Raw genomic sequence first — 22,525 nt, forward strand, 5'->3', positions numbered from 1 at the left:
GTAGTAAATGTGATAGATTGAGGTGGTTTTAGCGTCATGAATGGCAGCTATAGCGACACAACTCACTCTACTCCAGTATACTCTGTTTCTGTACAATATGAAGAGCTAATTGTATGTGTTTTATAAATAAAACCCTTTGTTCGGCACATTCTGTTCTTTTTTCAGGGGGTGTGTGTTGTATAGATTGTGACGTAATTTGCGCGCGACAAAATATCTCCTTCTCCGCGTGGTCTGCCGTCTCATGATACACACACAGCAGCCATGACTGCTGTGGATTTTTGTGGACAGTGGCTTATTTTCACCTGTGATACGAAACTCCTCGCCATTCACACCAAACAGAGCAGGTTCGAATCAATTTAAACGTTTCCTTCATGATGTCATTGATACTGTTTACCGGTGGGGCGGGTTATCTCTGCAGGTTTGGTGTCAGCACTGTTAGCTGCTGGCAGTCATTCACCATTCTACACAGTTTTGGAGAGACTGGGGCAACATGGAGAGAAATGTCCAGGTTCATTTCCCGGTTTTTTATGAGTTATGAAAGGGCGCATACGTTTGGAAACGTGTGTGAAGATGTTGTGGCATCTGCGTGACACAATTTGGCCTTCATCTCATTATCATCATCATCATCTCATGTTTGGTGCAGTCTTGACCTACGAAGTTGACATGGCCAATTTCAAGCAGAGCGTCTGCAGATCCGTAATAAGTCTTAAAATGTCTTGTGTTCAATTTCATTAACATTAAGCCTTAAAAGTTAATAAAAGTAATTGAATTCAAATTAATGAGGTCTTAACTGCCACAAACATTATTATCTAATTTTGTTCATCCTTTGTAGAAAAACTCCCCTACAGTGTTTGACATGCAAAAGTAATGATTTTAATGCTGCGATGATTCTGTAACTACACTTTCATCAGGCAAATAGTATTTTATCAGAGAAGCCCTCTTCAGTAGGAGTGGATGTGAGTTTGCAATCAGTTACATTACCCACGTGCAGTGGGATGGCATAAAATACCAAACACCAATTTGTGTGACAATCTACAATATTATACATAGACGGAGAAATGAAGTTAAAATAAAAACTGCATGGTGACAATGTTATTAGATGGGTAAATTCTTAAGAATAAATGCATAAGTAAATTGTTGTTAAAATTGCACTCTCAAAAAATATACATTTCCAAATCTTGCAGGTTATATTAGAAAATGAACATGTAGGGGTTTGTTTACAAGGAAAGTGAGAAAAGCATCAATACACAAATGGGAAACTTCATATAAAAATACATCAAGGCCTCCAAAATGCCACAGGGTAAAAATTATATCAAAATATACAATACAATAATCAAAGTACCCGCCTTGTAGTTTTTCTACAAGTTGTGTTCTGCTCATCCCTCCCCAATGCATCTGTTTGGAAATAGATGTGCAAAGTATTCCTTTGTTTATCCATCTTTGAATTTATTTTTGTCAAAATTAGTCAAGTCTTCTGATTACAAATCTTAAAACCTACCACTGAACCTAATACTTTCTTGTTACTCTATATTAGCACTTACCTGTTAGCAAAATGTAGATTAATCTAACTCACTCTAATAATTTTATTCCTACAAAAAATCCAACCCAGAAAAAGGACCACAGATATACTACTTACCTGCAATGCTTGAATAAGAAAAGGGCACTGTGTCCTAAAATCAGTCTTAAATTTGGTTAAAAATGATCTTGAAAAGGTTTTAAAAAAGTAAAAACTTTAAGTGTCTGACACCTGTAGACGCCCTGGTTGCAAGGGGTAGCAAAAGTGCTTCTGTTTCCCCCTGCAAATGACTGTGTCTAGATTTCAGTATTTCAAGTTGACAGATGGTATGGGAGGTTTGAACACTCCTATTTAGGGCTGCAGTTAGAAATTTTCAGCACAATATTTATTTGAATGTGTCTAATTATAATATAGTCTAAAATTGGCAAGAAACAAGTCATTAATGATTTCGTAAGTGCTGAACGATTATTCAATCAATTGATCTGTTGATAGGCAGAAAAGTAAACTGCAACTATATTGATAATTGATTTAGCATTTAAGTCATTTTTTCACTCAGACACCAAACACACTCTGACTGGTTCCAGCTTCTGGTTCCAGGATGTGCTGCTTTTCTCTCATTGACAAGATAAAAAAAAAATGAAAAATTGAGTGTCTTTGGATTCGGGAATGTTGGTCCGACAAAGCCTTGCTTGTAATTATTTAATTGTTAATGAAAGAAATGTTCAATGCAGCCTGATTCTGATTAGAGAATAGATAAACAAGATAAGTTATCTGATCATTTTTAAGTAATAATAGTGCAAGCCACTATTTGTTTTACATGTGCAACATCACAACACAGCCTATTTTCTTACACTATTTATTTCAGATTTTATGAATGATCATGTTGTCTGTTTTTTACTTGCTTGTTTTAATGACTAGTTGGCATCTGAGTAGATGTAGCACTGCTAATCACATTATATATTCTTTGGACAACAACAATAAAGGCTTTCTATTCTAATGTTTTTAGATACTCTGTGCCATAGATACATTATAGTTGCTATCAAAAAATGTGTTGCGTTTCACATTTTTTCTATCTAACTTTCAGATTTCCCTCTGAGGAAGGTTGCATTGTTTAATCAATTTGTTCATCATTAAGTGTTTGAAATGTCAAAAGATTGACAAATATCTATCACAGTTTCCCTGAGCTCAAGATAACGTCTTCAGATGTCTCATTTTGCAGAACAACAGTTCAAAGCTCAAAAATATTCACTAAACCTTGATAGAAATTAAGAAAATTCTCACATTTGAGAAACTGAACCAGAGAGAGTTCAAGATTGTTGCTCAATAAATGACCAATTGTCATGAAAGTAGCCCAAATTTAAATTTTCATATTGTAAATATATTTTCTGCCTTTTCTCACAGAACTCCATGATGTTATTTATCACAGAGCTATGACAGAATAATAATCAGTACTCATTTTCAAAAGCTTCTCATAGGTGTAGAGGAAAGGAAAGGAAACTGCCTAAATGGTGCAAAAGCCAAAAACAATGATCACAACCCACCCAGAACAATTTCACTTCTTTTTATTTATAGTTATTAGGTGGAAAACAGCCTAATCTGGCAACACTGAGCACAATAGCTCCTTAATAATCTGCTTAATGGAAATAGAATTTCAGATCGAATTGGTGAAAGAAAAAGCCACACAGTCACAGTAATAACAGTAATCATAAGTGGTTACTTTCCACTTGTGGATAGTGAAGAAAAGATTATTTGCTTCAAAGTCATTCAAACCAGGAACTCAAATCTACACCAACAGGGACCTCAAGTGATTTATTTTCATGTTATTGATGCTATAGGTAAACTGTACTGAGCTCACACTGGATAAATGGTGCAAAATATAAAGTCAAAATTAAACTAGCATTGTGCAGAAACTCATTCAAATTGAAAACATCAGCTCTTCCGCACTTTCTTGCAGAGAATCGTTTGTGTTTGACTGCAGCACTGCTGAGAAGAAGCCAAAGAATACAAAGGACGATAACAACAGGTAAGAATAGGCACAAGACTCCTGGGACCATTTTCACAAACATTCTGAGAATACTCTGAGAGCTCTTAACTTAGCCTAAACATTTTTGGAGAAACTTTTACTTTAGTGAGGAGGTGTTGTTGACCCTGTTGTTAGGTATGAGCCTGCAAGGTGTGGACACTAGTGATGGTGGAAACCGACCCAAGTCATCACTGCTGCGCTGTTGCAGTTTTCCAGTTTTCCAATCTTAGTGTTGAGATCATTTTGTTTCTGGCATTATAGTGTTAATGGTATCAGCCACAAACATTATTCCTGCATGATCTAATCTTATAGCATTTAATTTACTCACTGTCATCCAGCATTCGGAGAATATTTTTCCTAACTCTGTGTTTCCACCATTTTCTCCTCTGCTTAAGAAACTCTTAAGCCTCATAAACGTGTTCCTCCCTACTCCTAAAAGTTCTTCACCTTAAGAGCTCTCTTAAGGTCTAAGATGCTTTGTGAGTAATTTTTATCTTTACCAGGACATACTCTTAACTGTAAGGGGAAATTCTTAGAAAACGTCATTATTTTAAAAATTTTCTTAGAATTTCATCTCTAGGATCAACTTTTGCTAGGAAGCTTTGTGAATACAGCCCCTGGTAAAGTCTTTATGTTCTGAAAAGAAGACAACCTGTAATAATTCTAACTAGGACTACACAAAAGCTGTTTTTTTTTTTTAAATTGTCGTTGTGATGCAAGAGATTGTGATATTGCACTCTGACTTTCTGAGTTAGTTGAAAGAGCCTATCAGTAGAAAACAGCACTTTAAAATGTAACTATCATTATTTATTGTTGTCTTTCAAGTTCAGGTCAGTGTTCAGTTTGTTCAATTTTTTTTTAATTCAGTAAGCAATTTGTTGTATATTGGCAGTAAAACTGAAAGCAACGGAAAACTGAGTGCACTTTAATGTGTTTATTTATGCAGTTAATTGCAATATTCAACAATGTTATCTCATATTTTGCTCATATTGTGAAGCCCTAGCTATAACATTTATTTTGCAGCATTTATGCATATTAAATCCTGCCTCACTGTTGGTACATAAATAAACAAAAAGAAAGACGTGCAAGAAATTGCATACGTAAAGGAAAAGACTGATGAGAATAGATCCAAAACATTGACTGAGTATACTTGGAGTACGAATTGTAATTCTAACAGCTGTGGCTTGTCTCCTCTGTCATTAGTGATGGCAGTGCCTCAGAGGAAAGAGGAAGTGACAAAGTCCTCGCCTTTACTGTGTCTCCATCTGGAAAGCTTGTGGCACTGACTGATGACACAAAGAGGCTGGTCCTGTTTCGCTCTGAGCCTTCATGGCAGTGTATCAGCATCAGGTATGACTGAAGCTCTGTCCTCCAGTCACAGCAGCTGCATGTACTCTACTGATACTGATGCAAGGTGTGTGTGTGTGTGTGTGTGTGTGTGTGTGTGTGTGTGTGTGTGTGTGTCTCAGGTGGGTGGTGAGGAGGTGCACCTCCCTGATGTTCAGCAGGGCTGAGGATGAGCTGCTGGTGACGGACAAATCAGGAGATGTGTACTCCTTCTCAGTGGTGGAGCCACAGAGGGAGGGTGAGCTGAAGATGGGTCACCTGTCCATGTTGCTAGCTCTAGTAAGGAACACCAAGACACAGTAGCACTGGGCAAACAAAATTATCACCACTGTAGTCTGGAGAACTGATAACAATATCTGTCAGTATAGTATATTTCCTATGTCCCTCTTCAGCAGATGCCTTTATTGAAGGTGTTTGTATGCTTGAAACAAACTTGTTTGTACACCATCATGTGTGGTTTTTACATGAATGCTCTGTACAGCTTCATTCAGACATGACAGGACATTGACATTAGTGGAGGGTTAAATGAGAGTTAAATGATAAGGAGGAAGATGTTTCTGTTCACTTACTGATGGTCTCTAACATACAGCATTGCATAAGAATTAAATGGCAGGATATTTAGTTGAAATTCTGGTTTTGATTCCTATTTTTTTCACAAGCTGCATGTAAAAGGTTGTGCTAGATTTTTCATGCAGTTGGTGTGAAAATTGAAAACATGGGGAGAAACTGTTGGACAGATTATTTCTTTCACAACACAAGGGGAAAGTAGTTTTAATAGACTGACCTGATAAGAGAAGAATTTATATTTATTTATTTAAAGAATATTTTAGTCTTTTTTTCACAATCCAATTCAAATGTCTGAATATTCCTTAGAATTAAAAGTTCATTGCTCCCTGAAACATTTCATTACTATTATTATTATTATTAATATCCACTGCTCAAAAAAATAAAGGGAACACATAATCATCACAGTGTAACTCAAAGTCAATCAAACTCCTGGGATATAAACTTGTCCGGTTAGGAAACAATACTGATTGTGAATCAATTTCACCTGCTGTTGTGCAAAATGGACAGACAACAGGTGGAAAGTAGAGGCAATTACCAAGACAACCCCTATTTAGGAATGGTTTTGCAGGTGGTGGCCACAGACCATTTCCATTTCCCTCTCTGCATCCTTTCTGGTTGATTCTTCGGTAGTTTTGCATATTTTCAGTGCCCTCACCACTAGTGGTATCATGATCATCTGCAGCCCACAGAAGGTGCTCAGGTAGTGCAGCTACTCCAGGATGACACATCCATACACACAGTGACCAGAAGGTTTGCTGTGTCTCCCAGCACAGTGTTAAGAGCATGGAGGAGATTCCAGGAGACAGGCCAGGACACCAGGAGAGGTGGAGGGGGCAACAACCCAGGAGCTGGACCGCTATCTGCTTCTTTGTGCAAGGAGGAACGGGAGGAGCACTGCCAGAGTCCTCCAAAATGATCTCCAGCAAGCCACTTGTGTGCATGTTTCTGCCCAAACTGTCAGAAACAGACTCCATGAGGGTGGCATTAGGGCCCCACGTCCACAAGTGGGGCGTATGCTCACACCCCGGCACTGTGCAGCCTGATTGACATTTGCAAGAGAACACCAGTATTGGCAGATTCACCACTGGTGCCCTGTTCTCTTCACAGATGAGAGCAGGTTCACACTGAGCACATGTGATAGACGTGACAGAGTCTGGAGATGCCATGGTGAATGTTCTGCTGCCTGCAGCATCCTCCAGCATGACCGGTTTGGTGGTGGGTCAGTGATGGTCTGGGGAGTCATATCCTTGGAGGGCTGCACAGACCTCCACGTGCTAGCCAGAGGTACCCTGACTGCTGTTAGGTACTGGGATGAGATCCTCAGACCCACTGTCAGACCATATGCTGGTGCAGTGGGCCCTGGGTTCCTTCTGATGCATGTCAATGCCCGGCCTAATGTGGCTGGAGTGTGTCAGCAGTTCCTGGTTGACGAAGGCATTGATGCTATTGACTGGCCCACCCGTTCCCCAGACCAGACCCCAGACCCAGAATCCAATCGAGCACCTTTGTAGCATCCACCGCAGCCAGATCACACCACAGGCTGTTCAGGAGCTGACTGATGCCCTGATCCAGGTCTGGAAGGAGATCCCCCAGGAGACCATCCGTTGTCTCATCAGGAGCATGCCCAGACGTTGTAGGGAATATATAGAGAAACGTGGAGGCCATACACACTACTGAGCCACATTATGAGTTGTCCTGAGGAAATTCACAGAAGTTGGATCAGCCTGTGATCTGATTTTTCCACTTTGATTTTGGGTATGATTCTGAATCCAGTCCTAAATGAATTGATGATTTTGGTTTCCATGGATTGTTCTTACATTATTTTGTCTCAACAAATTACACTATGTAATCAATAAAGATTTTCGTCTGGAATATTTCATTCATCGAGATCTGGGGTTGTGTGATTTAAGTGTTCCCTTTATTTTTTTGAGCAGTTTATTACCAATATATCAGTAGCATAGAATAGTCTACAAAACGTCAATATTGTTTAGTACAATTTCTTTCTATGTTTTGTAATTAACTTTTTTTATTGATTCCAGACAGCATCATCCCATCCACATCTTACACCTTGTATACATGTTTTCCAGATATACAGAACAAACCCATACTCTATACAGGGGAATGAAAACATAAATAGGCATAAACACACAGTTTAAGTTAAAGTCGAGTAGACCTGAAATAATATGGAGTAGTTTTGTCACTCCAATCCTTATTTTCATTCCCTTTTTTTCCCTGTTGGAGGATTACAATGAAAATAAACATGTGAACCATGAAAAAAAAAACAAAAAAACTTGTAGCATAAATCAAGGGGATCTATAAGGCCCAGTGCCCTTACTGGACAAAGACTGCTCTCAGTGGTGATATAAAATCCACCCAGTTTTTCCAGAAATTGTTAAATTACCATAACAACTGTGTGACACAAACTCAGTGCTTTAGTAATTAAATAATGTCGGGCTCGGTCGGGTTCAGACAGAAATATGCGGCCCATGCCGCACTCTAATGGAAATGCATGTGATGGGGTTTTTTTACAATCTAGGAACCGTTTGCAGGAACCCTTACTCCAAATGTGATCGAACTGGTTCCGGAACTGGAACTTTGGACCCGCTTCCAAAAAAGAACCGGATCCGGATCCCAACCCTAGTCCTGTGTCTGTCTCTGTTTAATAAATCCGGTTTGGTCCTGATGTATTATATCTGGCAAAATTGTTTCTAAGCGTCTGGCTAGGATAGCAGTGAATAATCTGTAGTCTTGATTAAGAACACTAACTGGTCTATAATTAGCACTCCATTTTGTCCTTTCCTTCTTTCGGAATAACCGAAATTAAGGCTTCCCTCCAAGAGTTTGGAATTTCTCCCTCTTTTAGCACCCAGTTAAATGCATTTTTTTAATAGGGGGATCAATGGTTCCCTAAGCACTTCATAAAACTCTGAGGTGTATCCATCTGTGCCTGGAGCCTTGTTTGTCTTCAGCTTTGAAATCGCCGACTTTATTTCTTCTGATGTGATTTCCTTTATCAGAGCTGAGTTTTGGTCCTCTGTCACTCTTGGTAAATTAAATGAATCTAACAATTGGAATATCTGATTGTCATTACTTATCTTTGGTTGAGAATATAGATTCTTGTAATACGTTTCAAAACATTTATGTGTCCACTGTCTTATATTTTGTCGAATTAGTAAATTAATCCCTAATTTTGTAAATATTATTAATTGCCATTTGCTTTTTTAATCTATAGGCCAGCAGCTTTGTAGACTTACTTCCTGCTTCGTAATACCTCTGTTTAATGTACATCAGCTTTTTTGAATCTGCTTTGCTAAAATATAATTTATCTCTGTTTTAATCCGTTTGATATCGGTTTATTTTCTCAACCACCTTATTTTTGTGTTCTTTTTCTAGTTTTCTAAGTTCTGATTCTAACTTATTGAGTTTTTCCTGTTTTTGCCTTTTCAAATACGCTGATTTAGCTATTAGTTTCCCTCTAATCACTGCTTTACACGCATCCCACAGCACAGATGTAGACACTACACCTTTATCATTTTCCCTTACATACGTCTGAATTTCTTTAATATATTCCTCCTTCATTTGTCCTTTCAGTACATTTATATTTAACCTCCAAAGTGTTGCTTTTGTTTCTCTTGGCAAAGCGAGAGTTATATATACTGGACTATGGTCTGATATGTCTCTTATTCCAATTTCACATTTTTCAATCCCGTAACTGTCCTTATTTACATAAAAAAAAAATAGTCTATTCTGGAGTATATTGAATGAGGTGCCGAGAAATATGTATAGTCTTTTTCTTAAGGATTTAATTCTCTCCATACATCTATTATCCCCAGTTCTGCCATGAATCCTACAAACTTCTTACTAATTGTAGATTTTTGTATTCCACTGACAGAACAGTCAAGTTATGGGTTTAGTCTGAGATTTAGGTCTCCGCCCCACATACCTTCCCCCTCTGATACCACCAAATCGAACAACTGCCTGTAAAATATCCAGTCTGACCCTGGGGGGGCATAAACGTATGAAGAATGGTGACAACTCACCCTCTAGTCTCCCCTTGATCAATATATACCTTCTCTGTTTGTCTAATGTTTCTGAAAGTTTTTCAAACGTAATCTTCCCCGATACCACTATGGCCACTCCTCTTCTATGACCTGTTCCATAAGATGAAGAAAATATTTGATTAAACCCATTTCTTTTAAGTTTTTCATGCTCCCTCTCTGATAGGTGCGTCTCCTGCAACATAGCCACTCCCACCCCCTCCTTTCTCATCTTGCCTAATATCTTGGACCTTTTAATTGGATTAAGTATCCTATTCACATTATATGAAGCTATTTTCAATAACTTTTTCTGGGTTGCCATATTCATTATTTTCTCCCTTCCTCCGCTCCATACTTACCCCTAATGCTACAAAATTGGCAAACTGCCTTAAACAATACAGAACCAAAAACGTCAACATTCACCTAAGAACTGGTGATCTTAAAGAAAACTTCCTTGTGTGGGGTCTGCATTTTGACCCTGAATGAGTCCTGGTGGTAAGTCTGCTCTGAGGGATGACCTCTTCCTCCAGGGGGAAGTGGGCGTTAAGTACAGTTTCATCCTCCAAAGGCTGTTATTGTGACAGACCTTGTCTGTTCCATCAGACACCTCCTTTGTAGATAGATTGATTATATTGTGTGTGTGTGTGTGTCATAAACACAAACATATGCCCAACCCTCATGGGTTTACGAGACACCGTTACGATATCATTGCAGTGGTCAGTCCAAAATACATGTTATGTTACTGCTCAGTCCTAAACAAAATACTCTGCCTTCTGCCCTCGGCCCAGCAAACAAATTCTGCCACGAAAAAACATCTTGTGTTGAGAATTTTTTTTTTTTGTCAAACTGCTTATCTGCTTGAACTACTGGAAGTACCATCAAATTCTAATTTTCAAGCACTACTCTGATGTTTCAAGTCAATTTTAATCAGGATTTCTTTACATTCTTAAAGTCTTTAAGGGCACTGAATTCGTTAATCTTAAAATTAGGCCTTAATTCGTAATATATTGCCTTTAATCAATATTTCAAAAGTCTTGAAAATGCATGAGAGGAGGAGGTAAAATTTTATTGTTTTTGTCTGTCGTTGCATTCTAAAATTTCAGAACAATTGGTAACATCTGTCTTTTAACAGAAAACTTACCAAATGCTTATTATATGAACATCATGCACATCAGAATAGCAGAACCAACAACACTCATACTTTGTTTCCAGCCACGGTGCTCAAAGCAGGTGGTCCACTGCCTGCTAGCTAGCTGTTGCTGTACCCTGGACAACATGGGGAAGTGCAATAAAAATTGGCTATTAAACCCAGATTTCATGACATTGTTTAAGCTAGTAAAAGACAATGCATACAAGGCTTGGTTTGTTTTAAAAAAAAAAAAAAAAAGATATGTTTTTTAAACTCTGTATGATGGGAATCAAGGGAGTGCGGTCCCACACACAGATGGCCTTACTGTGGGCAAGTATTAGTGTACCATTGTCTCAGAATATGTGTCTGCCTGATTGTCCCCTTCTGCTGTCTTTCAGAGTATGTCACCAGACGACAAGTACATCATCACAGCCGACCGTGATGAGAAGATCAGAGTGAGCCACCTCAGGTCTCCGTACAACATCCAGTCCTTCTGTCTAGGACATCAACAGTGAGTTACTGAATGTACACGAAAGAACCGTTGTGTGTGTGTGTGTGTGTGTGTGTGTGTGTGTGTGTTCTCATTGGGGTATCAGGTTAAGTTTGATTTGATCAATACTGTTCTTGTTTTTCTGTCAGGTTTGTCAGTGCTCTGCTGGTGCCACCAAGTCATCCACACTGGCTGCTGTCTGGATCAGGGGTGTGTGTGCATTTCCCAAAGTTACATTAACACACATATGCATATTCACACAGGCCACTTATTAGTGTGGATGCTTCTGCAGCCACACTATTGATATTCAAATCTTTATTCTTGTTATTTCATCTTCCATATGTTTTTTGGCAACTAACTACTTCTACATACTTTGTGCTACAGAAACCATTCAACTACCAAAATGTTCAGCTAATTCAGGACATGGGTGCTATATCTTTTCACATTTCTGGTATTTATTCTTTTTATGAAATTAAGCTTTTTGTAACTTTTTTTTGCCATTCATTTCTTTTGGGAAAATCTTCAAATCCTCTTCAACCCACTATACTTAAAAATGTTACTGCTTCTGCATACTTTCAGTTAGAGACTTCATTCAAACTTTTAATGGGTCACAATAACTTGGTTATTAACTAAGTTATCGCAGTTTTAGTTTTATGCTGTTTTTGGACATTTTCTGCATTTATAATGGGCCTCTATGGGACAGGGCTAGAGCATGTGACATCATCGTTAGAGTGCAGCTTTAAAATATTCAAAAAAATTTCCAACAAGTGGCTCTCATTCCCACAATTTTCACTCTACATACACAAGTTATATCTCAAAATGCAGGAAAATTTGTGCTGGTCGCAAAGCTGTCCCCATGGACTCACTCACACATACACATTTGGCTCAGTGAACTCCAAAGTGAAGGGAGCGCCAATGTTTTTCTCATTCACTCCTTTGTAAACTGAGAGGAAAATTTTCTGGAAAACAGCTGAGGGGCACCAGATGTCAAACTTGTGAGTATGATCACATTTTTGACACCACAAACATCACAAAGATATGTGTGCGTTTGGGAGGAGTGTATTTCTCTGGTGGTATGCTAGACTATGATCGGACTCACGGTTTGGGAATAGGAGGGAGGAGTCTGAGAGGTCCCATGTCCATTAAAAAAAAAAAACCTGCTGAGAGCTGCTTTCTGCCTGTCTTGTCTCTGCTGTGCTAGTATGCAGCACTTGTATATCTTTTGATTAATCACTTCTTCTACATAACGTCAGCTACAGAAACCAGTTCAAATGTGAAAACGTTCAGCTCTGTAATGATTTTCAGATGTTTGTGGCAATTTGTTTGATATTTCTGCACTTTCAGCATTTTCTTTCATTTCAGCATTCTACTACTACTAGTAGTAGTACTGCTTCTACTATTTTTCCTGTTCATTTTCTGATTACGACTTCTGCATACCTTGAGCTACAGAAACCAATCAAATGCAGGGTGGATGCTGTAGTCTACCGGTAGAGAGAGAGAGCTAAGTAGCGTTGAAGTAGAGTAGACGGCAGGGTTGCCAACTCTCACGCATCTGGCGTGTGACACACGCGTTCACCTTCCATCTCACAGTCTCACTCTGCCCAACCAATTCTCACACCAGCGATGAACGCTGGAAAAAGGCTGGCAGCTGAGTATTTTAAATTAATTTCAAACAGCCGGCGCACCCGGTGGGTGGAGTTGAAGTTTGCACCAAAGTTTTTACCAGTTGAGGGAAATGGAGTGCAGCCAAATGTTACTCTGGAAAACTACTCTCTGATTGGTGTGCAATCCATTTGCGCTTTGATTGGGCAGCTCTAGTCTCACAGTCAGCCGACTACGCTGTCATGTTGTGATCTGAATCAATCGCATAGATAAGACGTGTGCTGCTGGGCAGTGCTGCTGTGTGTTAACTATGTTCAGCAAACCAGCCAGCAAGAAGCAAAAAACCTTGCACAGTTTCTTCCAAACCGTGTAAGTTGAGTAATGCTGTTGCGTTTAGATGCTAAATGATGACTAATTAATAGATGCCAATATATCAAGTTAAGCTAGTTAACAAGAATACTAATGTTATTGTTACCTATATTGAATTGCTTGCTAGCTAGTTTGATTCTAGGAAAAAACCCTCTCCTCCTTAATAAGAACTTGTGCAATCTTTATTGCCACAATAGAAAGAGCAGGGTCAGGGAGGAGACAGTGGACCAGAGGCCAGCAAGGATGATCATGCAGGGTCTTCATAGGTGAGGAGCGATTATAACTGGCTGAGAGAAATTATCTATAGCATTAAAGTGACTTTGAGGTTAATTTCTACAGCAATTTCACTACTACTATTCCTAATTGTATTTTGAAATTTTGCTTTCCACATATTTTTTTTAATCTTTATTGCTACAATAGAAAGAGCAGGGTCAGGGAGGAGAAAGTGGACCAGAGGCCAGCAAGGATGATCATGCAGGGTCTTCACAGGTCAGAAGAGAATATAACTGGCTGAGAAAAAATATCTATAGCATAAAAGTGACTTTGTGATTAATTTCCACAGCTCTGTCAAAAGGCATTTGGAGAGCTTTGTAAATGTCAAAAATGAAATGAAATGGCCCAGGTCCAGGCACTCTTAGACTTGCTCTTTAGACTACAATAATACACAAAATGTATTATTATTCCCAAAATAATATTTGTTAGATCTTAATCAAAATATATATAAAAATATATTTTTCAGTGACTGAATAATACATTTTGAAATAAATATCATTTGAATAAATGGAGTAAAAATTATATAATTGAACCAATAAATTGTGAAATAATTAAAGTCCATATGCTGGTCTATAGAGTGTTCCAGGGATGACATCTTTCTGTAGGCCAACAAGGAAGTAAGCGTTGCTCTCCATTTCAACCACAAATTTTGCTTTAAATCCAAAATGGGTCTTGTGTCTACAAAGTAATAGGCTATATGCCACATAGGCAAGGCCTAGTTTCTGGTTTTATCTAGTTCAGTCACTCTGAGCTGAATGCAGGTTCACTTGTGAAGGCCCTGCAAGTCAGAGTGGCTTTGAATGAATGTAGGTATTGCCCATCTCCAGAATGCTACCCCTAAACCCACCAGAATTCAGGAAATCACATCTACCACATCCAAAATTGTCTGGGGGAGGACCCCCAGACCCCCACTATACCACCATTTTCTCTTTCTGTATGATATTGGCATGTAAGGTTTTAGGCCCTATCCATCTCCAGCAGGCGCCCCAAAAATCTGTTAGGATGCGGGGGATCAGGATCGCATCTACCAAATCAGTTGACAGACAAAAATTTTATGTGTTGGCTTAAACAACGAAATTGTGCTCGGCCACGCTGAATCTCTCCAAGGTTTTTTGAAAAGTTGGCAACCCTGATGCCATTGCAGGGTGCAATACAGTAAAGAATCAGCAAAACTGAGGTAAGTGTGGGTCAATGGGTTATATGCACAGCAGCCATCTTTGACAAATTATAGACGGACCTCTTCCGAGGACGATTGACAAAGATTGCCGCTGTGCAAAAGATGTACACCCCCACCCCAGGTTTCAGGTTTCAGGCTCAGGAAAATTTTTCACTTTAAGCCCTGCAAATGTCAAAATGTTCAGTTCTTTAAGGACATTCATACTTTATTTTTTTCTGCTTTATATGCTATTAAAGTATGAACTAGTGCTACTACTGCTAACTCTACATCTACTAGTAGTAGCACTGCTTCTACTACTTCTGTACATTTTTTGAATTATCACTACTTCTACATACCTTCAGCTACAGAAACCATTCAAATGTCAAAGTTCAGCTTTGTTAGGATTTTCAGATGTTTGTGGCAATTTGTTTGATATTTCTGCATTTTCAGCATTTTGTTTCATTTCAGCATTCAGCATCCACATGCATGTTCCCCAGGAAATGCATTTTCTAGTTAATAATATGAGCTTCATGTTCTCCATTTTAGTCTGGAGTCAATTAGGTTCTGGAAATGTGACTCATGGGTTTTGCACCTGTTGGATGATTTCTGATTTTCTTTTTTCTTTTATATACTTTATTATTCCCCAAGGGGGAAATTCAGTGTTTTCACTCCTTTACATGCATTAAATCGAGAGATGTCAGAGTGAGGGGGCTGCCCATGGACAGGCACACCTTGGCAGTGTCCAGGAGGTGAAGTTCTCCAGCTACCAGTCCACACTTCATATTTTGGTCCAGGTTGGGATTTGAACCGGCGACCCTCCGGTTCCCAAGCCAAGTCCCTATGGACTGAGCTGCTGCCGTCCAACTGTATTTGTAACTGTAATCAATTCAATCAATCAGTCAATCAATTTTATTCGTAAAGCCCAATATCACAAATCACAATTTGCCTCACAGGGCTTTACAGCATATGACATCCCTCTGTCCTTAGGACCCTTGCAGCGGATAAGGAAAAACTTCCCAAAAAAAACCCTGTAACTATAGTGGTTCTGGTTCTGTAGGATTTCAGGGTCAGGTGCAAAACAACATTGAGCTGCTGCTTTGTCACTAAACCAAATGATAAAGAATCAGCAGACTTTAGTAAAGATTTGCATGTTATTTAGTGTTGGCAAAGGTTTGTGTTTAGGTCTGTGTGCATCTCAACATGTCTTCCATGTTTTATGCCTCCACACCAGCGATAGTCGTGGCTGGAGGCATTATGTTTTTAGATTGTCTGTCTCATTCTCATGAACACGATATCTCAGGAACGCCTTGAGGGAATTTATTCAAAATTTAGCACAAACATCCACTTTGACTTAAGAATGAACTGATCAGAATTTGAAGGTCAGAGGTCAAGGTCACTGTGACTGAACAAAACATGTTTTTTGCCATAACTCAAGAATTCATATGCTAATCATGACAAAATTTCACACAAATGTCTCATAGGATAAAATGATGAAGTGGTGACATTTTATATCCAAAGGGTCAAAGGTCAACTTTGCTGTGACATCATGATGTTCTGCAAAAGCCCTTTTTTGGCCGTTATTCAACATCATAATTCACAACGCAAGGGGAGACATTCAGTCAGATACTGAATTGGTGACACTCATCTTGGATGTCCACCTTGAAACTGTGCTGATTGGATAGATCTTCTGTGCTGCCAGGGGGGAGATGTGTGTGAAGCATCCATGTTTTCCCAGACATGGATGTAAACTGTAACTGCAACTTGACGGGTGTGCAAAGGTATACTACCACGAGTAAATATAAATAAATGTAAACCCTCCACATTATGACAACAACAAAAGTTAACAAATAATATGACATCTCAAAAAAAGATAAATTGCTGGAGAATTCATTTTCTAGATCAAAGTACTGCCAAATTGCGCTGGTTTTGCGAGAGGACATCTCCAATTTCCCACCGTGCTGTTTTAAAACTCCAATCTATTTGAGCATTACCGCTGGGAGGGGGGCTGCTGTCTGATGGCTCTGTAGCACCCGTTAGTGGCGGGCGGCTCCATGACAGTTAAGCGGCCTTGTACATGAAGAAAAACTTAATAGGTTTAACCAACTAATATTTCTGGTGCCGACTTCCGAGGTGGCGGATGTTTAATCGTTTCGACGTCTAATCGTGTGCATCCCTAATATTTACCAGTCTGGTTTTAGAGTTAACCACAGTACCACAGTTAACCCCTGCCCTAGTCAGAGTTGTTAATAATCTTAAAATTAGCACTGACAATCATAAAGTTTCTGTTCTGGTACTCCTCAACCTCAGTAAAGCATTCAACACTGTGGACCATGTTATTCTTCCTCTGCTCCTTGAACATTGTGTAGGCCTTAAAGGCACTGTTCTAAAGTGGTTTTTCCCTCAGGGGTCAATTCTACATCCTTTGTTGTTTAAATTGTACATGCTTTCGCTTGGGTCCATAATACAGCAATATATTATTTCATATCAATCATATGCCGATGACACACAGTTATATATATCTGTTTCCACCAACAACCTTAGCTGATAAATGATCTCATACAGTCTGATAGATATCAGACTTTGGATGGTGAATGAAATTCAATCTTTGTTAACTTCCCTGTCTGTAAAACCATGTGAGCATGTCAAAAACTTGGGTATGATTTTAGACGCTGAACTTAACTGCTAGAAGCACATCTCTAATATTTCTAAGACTGTCTTTTATCACCTCAGAAATATATCAGGTTAGATGCTTCTTGTGTCAGTCAGATTCTGAAAAGAAAGCTGGTTCACGCTTTTATTTCCAGTAGCCTGGGTTACTGTTATACACTTTTTGCTGGACTGACAAAGCAGACATTAAATAAACTCCAGCTTATTCACAATGCAGCAGCCAGAATCTTAACAAAAACAAAACGGTCTGACAACATAACTCCTATTTTATCGTCTCTTCACTGGATCCAAATACAACAAATAATTGATTTTAAAATACTCACACACCAGAGAGATCCCGTCAACAAATAAAGGTCTGTTCATTGTACCTAAAATCAACTCTCAATCAGCTCATGGTGCTTGTAGTCATTATGGTCCTACTCTCTGGAATTCTCTTCCACATGAACTACGGTCTGCTACAACAGTGTTCTTTTAATAGCAAACTAAAAATGTATCTTTTTTCACAAGCTTTTAGTAAGGTTTTTAAGTGTATTTTTATTTGTTTGAGGAATTAGTATTATTATTGTTATTATCTCCCATTTTTTAAGAATAATGATGATAGTAGTAGCCTTTGTTTGTTTTTATCATGTCCTGCTTTCTTTTATATACGTAATACTTTACTATCTTACATGATATTTTATGTTTCTCATGTATGAGAATTGAGGTTACGCATATCATATGAAATGTGCTATATAAATAAAACTGACTTGACACAGTCTCCATCTCTGTAGAGAGGTGGCAGAGTTGGTATGGGTAGAAATCATACTTATCACCAGATTGTTCAAATCAGATTAATAAACCAAAGCCATGTAAACAGTTGATTTTTTGACAATGAAACATAAACGTCAAATCAGAAAAAAATTGTAATAATGTACCATGACACAAGTTTGTATTTTAATGCAGCAAAGATGACAGTAACTTGAAACTTTGACAACATGATGTCAAAGCTGATACGAGCTTCCATCAGGGACAGTTATAATCAATGTACAGTTGAGTTTCAGTGTAATGTGAAGTGTGTTTGTGTTTGTCAGGATGGGACCATAAAGCTGTGGGAGTATGAGTCAGGCCGTAAGCTGCAGAGCTGGGACCTCAAAGAGCTTGAAGAGACACCGAACTCTGAGGCTGACAAACGGAAGGTAACCATATTAGTAACAACAGCATGTTATACCCTATCAACAAGGCTGTGGCATGTCCTAATGACTTTGGTGATTTCTTGACCGTTCGTCCGTCCATCCATCCAGCTATAACATTAGCTTCAGCTAGAGTTAAGAATGTGTTTTGCATAACACAGAGACTTTTATAGTGTAGTCTGGTGAGAAAGGGATCACTATGGAAAGGAGGACTAATGATAGTGACCACTAACTCCTAACATACATTTGTTGTGTGAGTATTCAGTTAGGATAGAAAAAAAAAAGAATTCGACCAAAACACACTCAAAGGCTGGTGCAGGTTTTTATCTCATAACCACCATAGTTGCATAGGTTTATACAAGATGAGACCATCAAAGCTATAAAGTTGTAATTGAACAAATATTATTATTAGTATTATTATTATTGTTATTATTGAGGGTATCCACTCTAGGTGAGCAGGATCAAATTGTGATTTGTGATATTGGGCTTTATAAATAAAATTGAATTGAAATTGATCTCACATCAATGAACTGTCTTATAGAAGTGATCAGTTTTCTCCAGAGTGGCTGTACATTGTCCCCAATTCCAGAGGATATCAATAGATGTCTCCCTCTCTCTCTGTGTGACATTCTTCAGCAGTTTATTCATGGCTTCTCGGCTGTACTCTTTTTAAGCCCCTCAGTGGCTTGTAAATAAAAACCCCCATCTCCAGGGCACCAAATACAGACATTGGATCCAACCAAAATTACATTCAGGGTAATTGATTTCCAAATGTAATAAAATATCCACAAAATGATAAATGAACTATTTGAAAATGTAATTTGTTAAGTCTGAAAGGTTAATATTCTTTCTTTATCTTATTATTCCCTACCTTTGTGTCCTACCTGGATCTAGTACCAACATGCAGGCCTGTATGAGAAGGGAATGTCTAAAAGAAGGAAAAGTATTAATGTGCAAGTGAACAGGTGTTACTTTCTGTTTTTGGTTTGGTCTTGTCACATTACTTTGTTTTGTCAGCTTGGGAAACTCTGCTTTATGCTCATTCATATAGTCCTTAAAAATTGATGTAGCATATCATCACAATATTTTTGTGTGGCAATATGATATCGTCACACACTGCCAAGTATTGATTTTTTAATTATGTAAGTTATTAATATTATAAATACAAATAAAACTTCTGGTAGCCTACTAGAATAATATAATCAATGTTTTTCGGTGCACTAGATACATTTTGCTGCTCCAAAAAAAAAGGCTGAGGTGAGATAAACTTTATCTTATTAGACAAAACAGATGTTAAAGTTTTCCTTTGGGGACACAATTTACAGTTGAAAAAAGGTAATAAATCGCGATATATCACAATATATGTTATCGCAATACTCAGCATATTGCAACAAATTTAAAGTTGTAATAAAATTTTATTGTGACTTAAGTGTGATTCCCAGTCCTAGTAAACATGCGTATGTGCAGCTAGCCAGTTTGGGCAGATGGTTTATAAAGTAACAAAGCAGCCTTCAAAGTAAGTTATTAATAACTTCAGAAAATAATATGTGCAGTAGTTCATCTTCCACCTTCTTTTCCCCTCTCTTAGTCAGTCTTTCTTTATCTCAATCTCACACACACACACACATAAATATCACAGCACTCAGTCCTTGTCTTTGTCTTTTTTTCAGTCCTGACAGTAGTGCTACAATAATGCATAAAATTGGCTGTGTGTGTGTGTGTGTGTGTGTGTGTGTTTGTTATTAATGGACATTGCTGGGAGGGTTACTTATAAAACATATTCTGCTACAGATTGCTGATTACATGCTCTAAAATCATATTTATACTATATTTTAAATACTTTGGATTATTTTTGAAGTACTTCAAAATCATCTTGCTGAGCTCATTTGTCGGGTCTGGGCTGGGCTGTTTCTTTCAGCCAGCAGCTCAGTTTAAAAGTATTTTAAGATAAGTGTCAGACTAAGTTAGTCTACATACAGACAGCTGTCATTTGAGCTCATTAGTAACAATTCACTATCAGCCAAACTAGCGTGCTGTGCTTGTGTAAGACATAAAGTTAGTGTTGGTGGATGAGAGTCTGTGGATGGAGCATATTGAATATCTCTGTCTACATGTTTACATGTTCACGCTTACTGAACACATGTATTGATAAAGTATTGGCTTCTTACTCGCTAAGGGTTAATGTCACTTACAGTAACTACTGTAGCTGCCATCAACTCGAGTCATTTTTGAGTTATCTTCACTTCGTTTCCACTGCGGCTGCTCGGCTGTTCACCGATTACCGTGTCGTATAGGCGTGTGTGTGTGTATGTGGAGGAGTTTAGCACCGGCACAAAAGAACCGATACCGTTAGCGCTTAACAATAGTACGGTCTTTAATAATTTAGTTCCGGGGCTAATTTAGTACCGGGTTTTGGTACCCATCCTTAATCAAAACACAAACGAAGTGAAGCCTGTAGAAATGAAACAAAGTTTGCAGCGGCTGCCTGTACCAGGAAGTGCCAAACGCTGCAAGTCCACCAATCAGCGTTCCTCGGCACGCAGCCCCGCCCCTCAAGAATTCCGGGTAATCTGAAAAGTCCTACCCCCTTACTAGGTACTTTTTTCAGGGAAAGATTGGGGTTGAGGAAAAGTTTTTTTTCCCCCAGGTAATTTCGGTGGAAATGCACAGAGGCTTTTCAAAAGCCCGGGTAAATGATAAAAGTTCCTGCGGTGGAAAAGGGGCTATTGTTGTGTGCCAGGTGCACTGCATACAGTTTTTATAATCAGTTTATGGGAAGTTTGCACCTCATCTCTGTCCACATTAAATCTGTTAAATACTTCTGTTCAGTCATGTAAACAATCCACATAGGCTATCAACAGCGTACTCGACAGGAGTTGTAACCACTTAAAAGTTGGGCAAGTACTTGCTCTCTCTCTGTGTTTGTACTTTTTAAACAGATAACAATGGATTTACAATTTATATTGTGATATTTACTGGAAATTACATAAAATATAGCCAACAGCAAGGAGATAATTATTACCAGAAACTTTAAGCTCCCCGGTGATCTCCCTCCAGACAGCTGACACCTTATTTAGGTTTCTGCAGTTAAATGAGGAGGTGTTGTGTCGATAACTCCTCATTTCAAATACATGAATCAGCTGTTCCTCGCCCACCACAGACCCTTCAAAGTTAGCAACAGGAATTAATAGAAATGGGGCTTCTGAAAAAGTTCAGCTCAGATCAGCAGCGCTGCATCACTTGCTGCCAGTCAGAACATTCCAATAGAAAACAGTGCAATCAAACTGATGCTCCTCCCATCACATTCAGTTGGTACACAGTGTTGGAACAAATAAAACAAAACACAGTAATACTTTCAAGTAATCTATTTTTTAAGACAGTAACTGTATTTAGAATACCACCAATTTAAACTATGGTGGAATACAGTTACTCATATTTTTTTATTTTTGATATTTCATATTATTGTAGCGCAGTGTGGTGACACAGACAGAAAATATGTTTTTAAAAAGCGATCACTGTTAAATGACTGTGATTCTGGGTGCGAGTCTGTTTATATACTGTAAATGATCATTTAGAACTTTTTCAGCTGTTGTCTTTACTTCGTTACTCCACTTACTCTTAAATATGATCCAGAAATATATTCTCCCTAAAAGTCACGTGATTCTTACAATACTGATACACGTGTTTAAAACTGTCCAACAACATGCCAAAATGATCACAGTAACTGAAACCTCTTCACTCTGCTGAGGGTTAATGATGATCACGTGGGGACACTTGTTAGCCTGTTCCAATGGGTGTTCACTGAATGCTTGGGAGGACTCTTGCCTTGCCTCTGGCAAGGAAGGATCCTTGACTTTGAGAAACACCCACTGTCTGTCTTTGTTTTACTTCCCAGAAGCCAACTGTGTGCAGAATCACCAGCTCTCCTGATGGTTGCCATGTAGCAGTTCAGTGTGAAAGGTGAGTATGAGCACTCTGTACAAACATGTAACAGGGTTATTTGTTGTGATGCTGCCTTGGCCATTGTTATCGGACTTAGTTGTTGCCTGTGTGTTGCCTGTCTGCATGTTTTGCTCTGTATGAAGTGCAAATGGAGAAAGGGTTAGTGGAACAGCATGAGACTGTTGGCAGGACTGTATAATGCAGCACCACATGCATGCAGGTGTGCGTGTGCCACATG

General features: G+C 38.6%; 1 protein-coding gene across 2 annotated transcripts in view; it reads left to right on the top strand.

The window, feature by feature from the left end:
- The first annotated feature begins 184 nt into the window (after window positions 1-184).
- wdr4 (WD repeat domain 4) overlaps window positions 185-22,525 on the top strand; it is a 48,086-nt gene continuing 25,745 nt past the window's right edge. For both annotated transcript variants that reach the window (XM_033617556.2, XM_078174267.1), the window contains exons 1-8: window positions 185-344; window positions 3,471-3,539; window positions 4,743-4,889; window positions 5,009-5,165; window positions 11,018-11,130; window positions 11,259-11,319; window positions 18,247-18,351; window positions 22,241-22,305. In XM_033617556.2, coding sequence (XP_033473447.1) covers window positions 262-344; window positions 3,471-3,539; window positions 4,743-4,889; window positions 5,009-5,165; window positions 11,018-11,130; window positions 11,259-11,319; window positions 18,247-18,351; window positions 22,241-22,305 — 800 coding nt within the window. In that variant the 5' untranslated portion in view covers window positions 185-261. The remainder of the gene's footprint in view (window positions 345-3,470; window positions 3,540-4,742; window positions 4,890-5,008; window positions 5,166-11,017; window positions 11,131-11,258; window positions 11,320-18,246; window positions 18,352-22,240; window positions 22,306-22,525) is intronic.

Source organism: Epinephelus lanceolatus, chromosome 14 (assembly GCF_041903045.1).
Source record: "Epinephelus lanceolatus isolate andai-2023 chromosome 14, ASM4190304v1, whole genome shotgun sequence".
NCBI classification, from domain to species: domain Eukaryota; kingdom Metazoa; phylum Chordata; class Actinopteri; order Perciformes; family Serranidae; genus Epinephelus; species Epinephelus lanceolatus.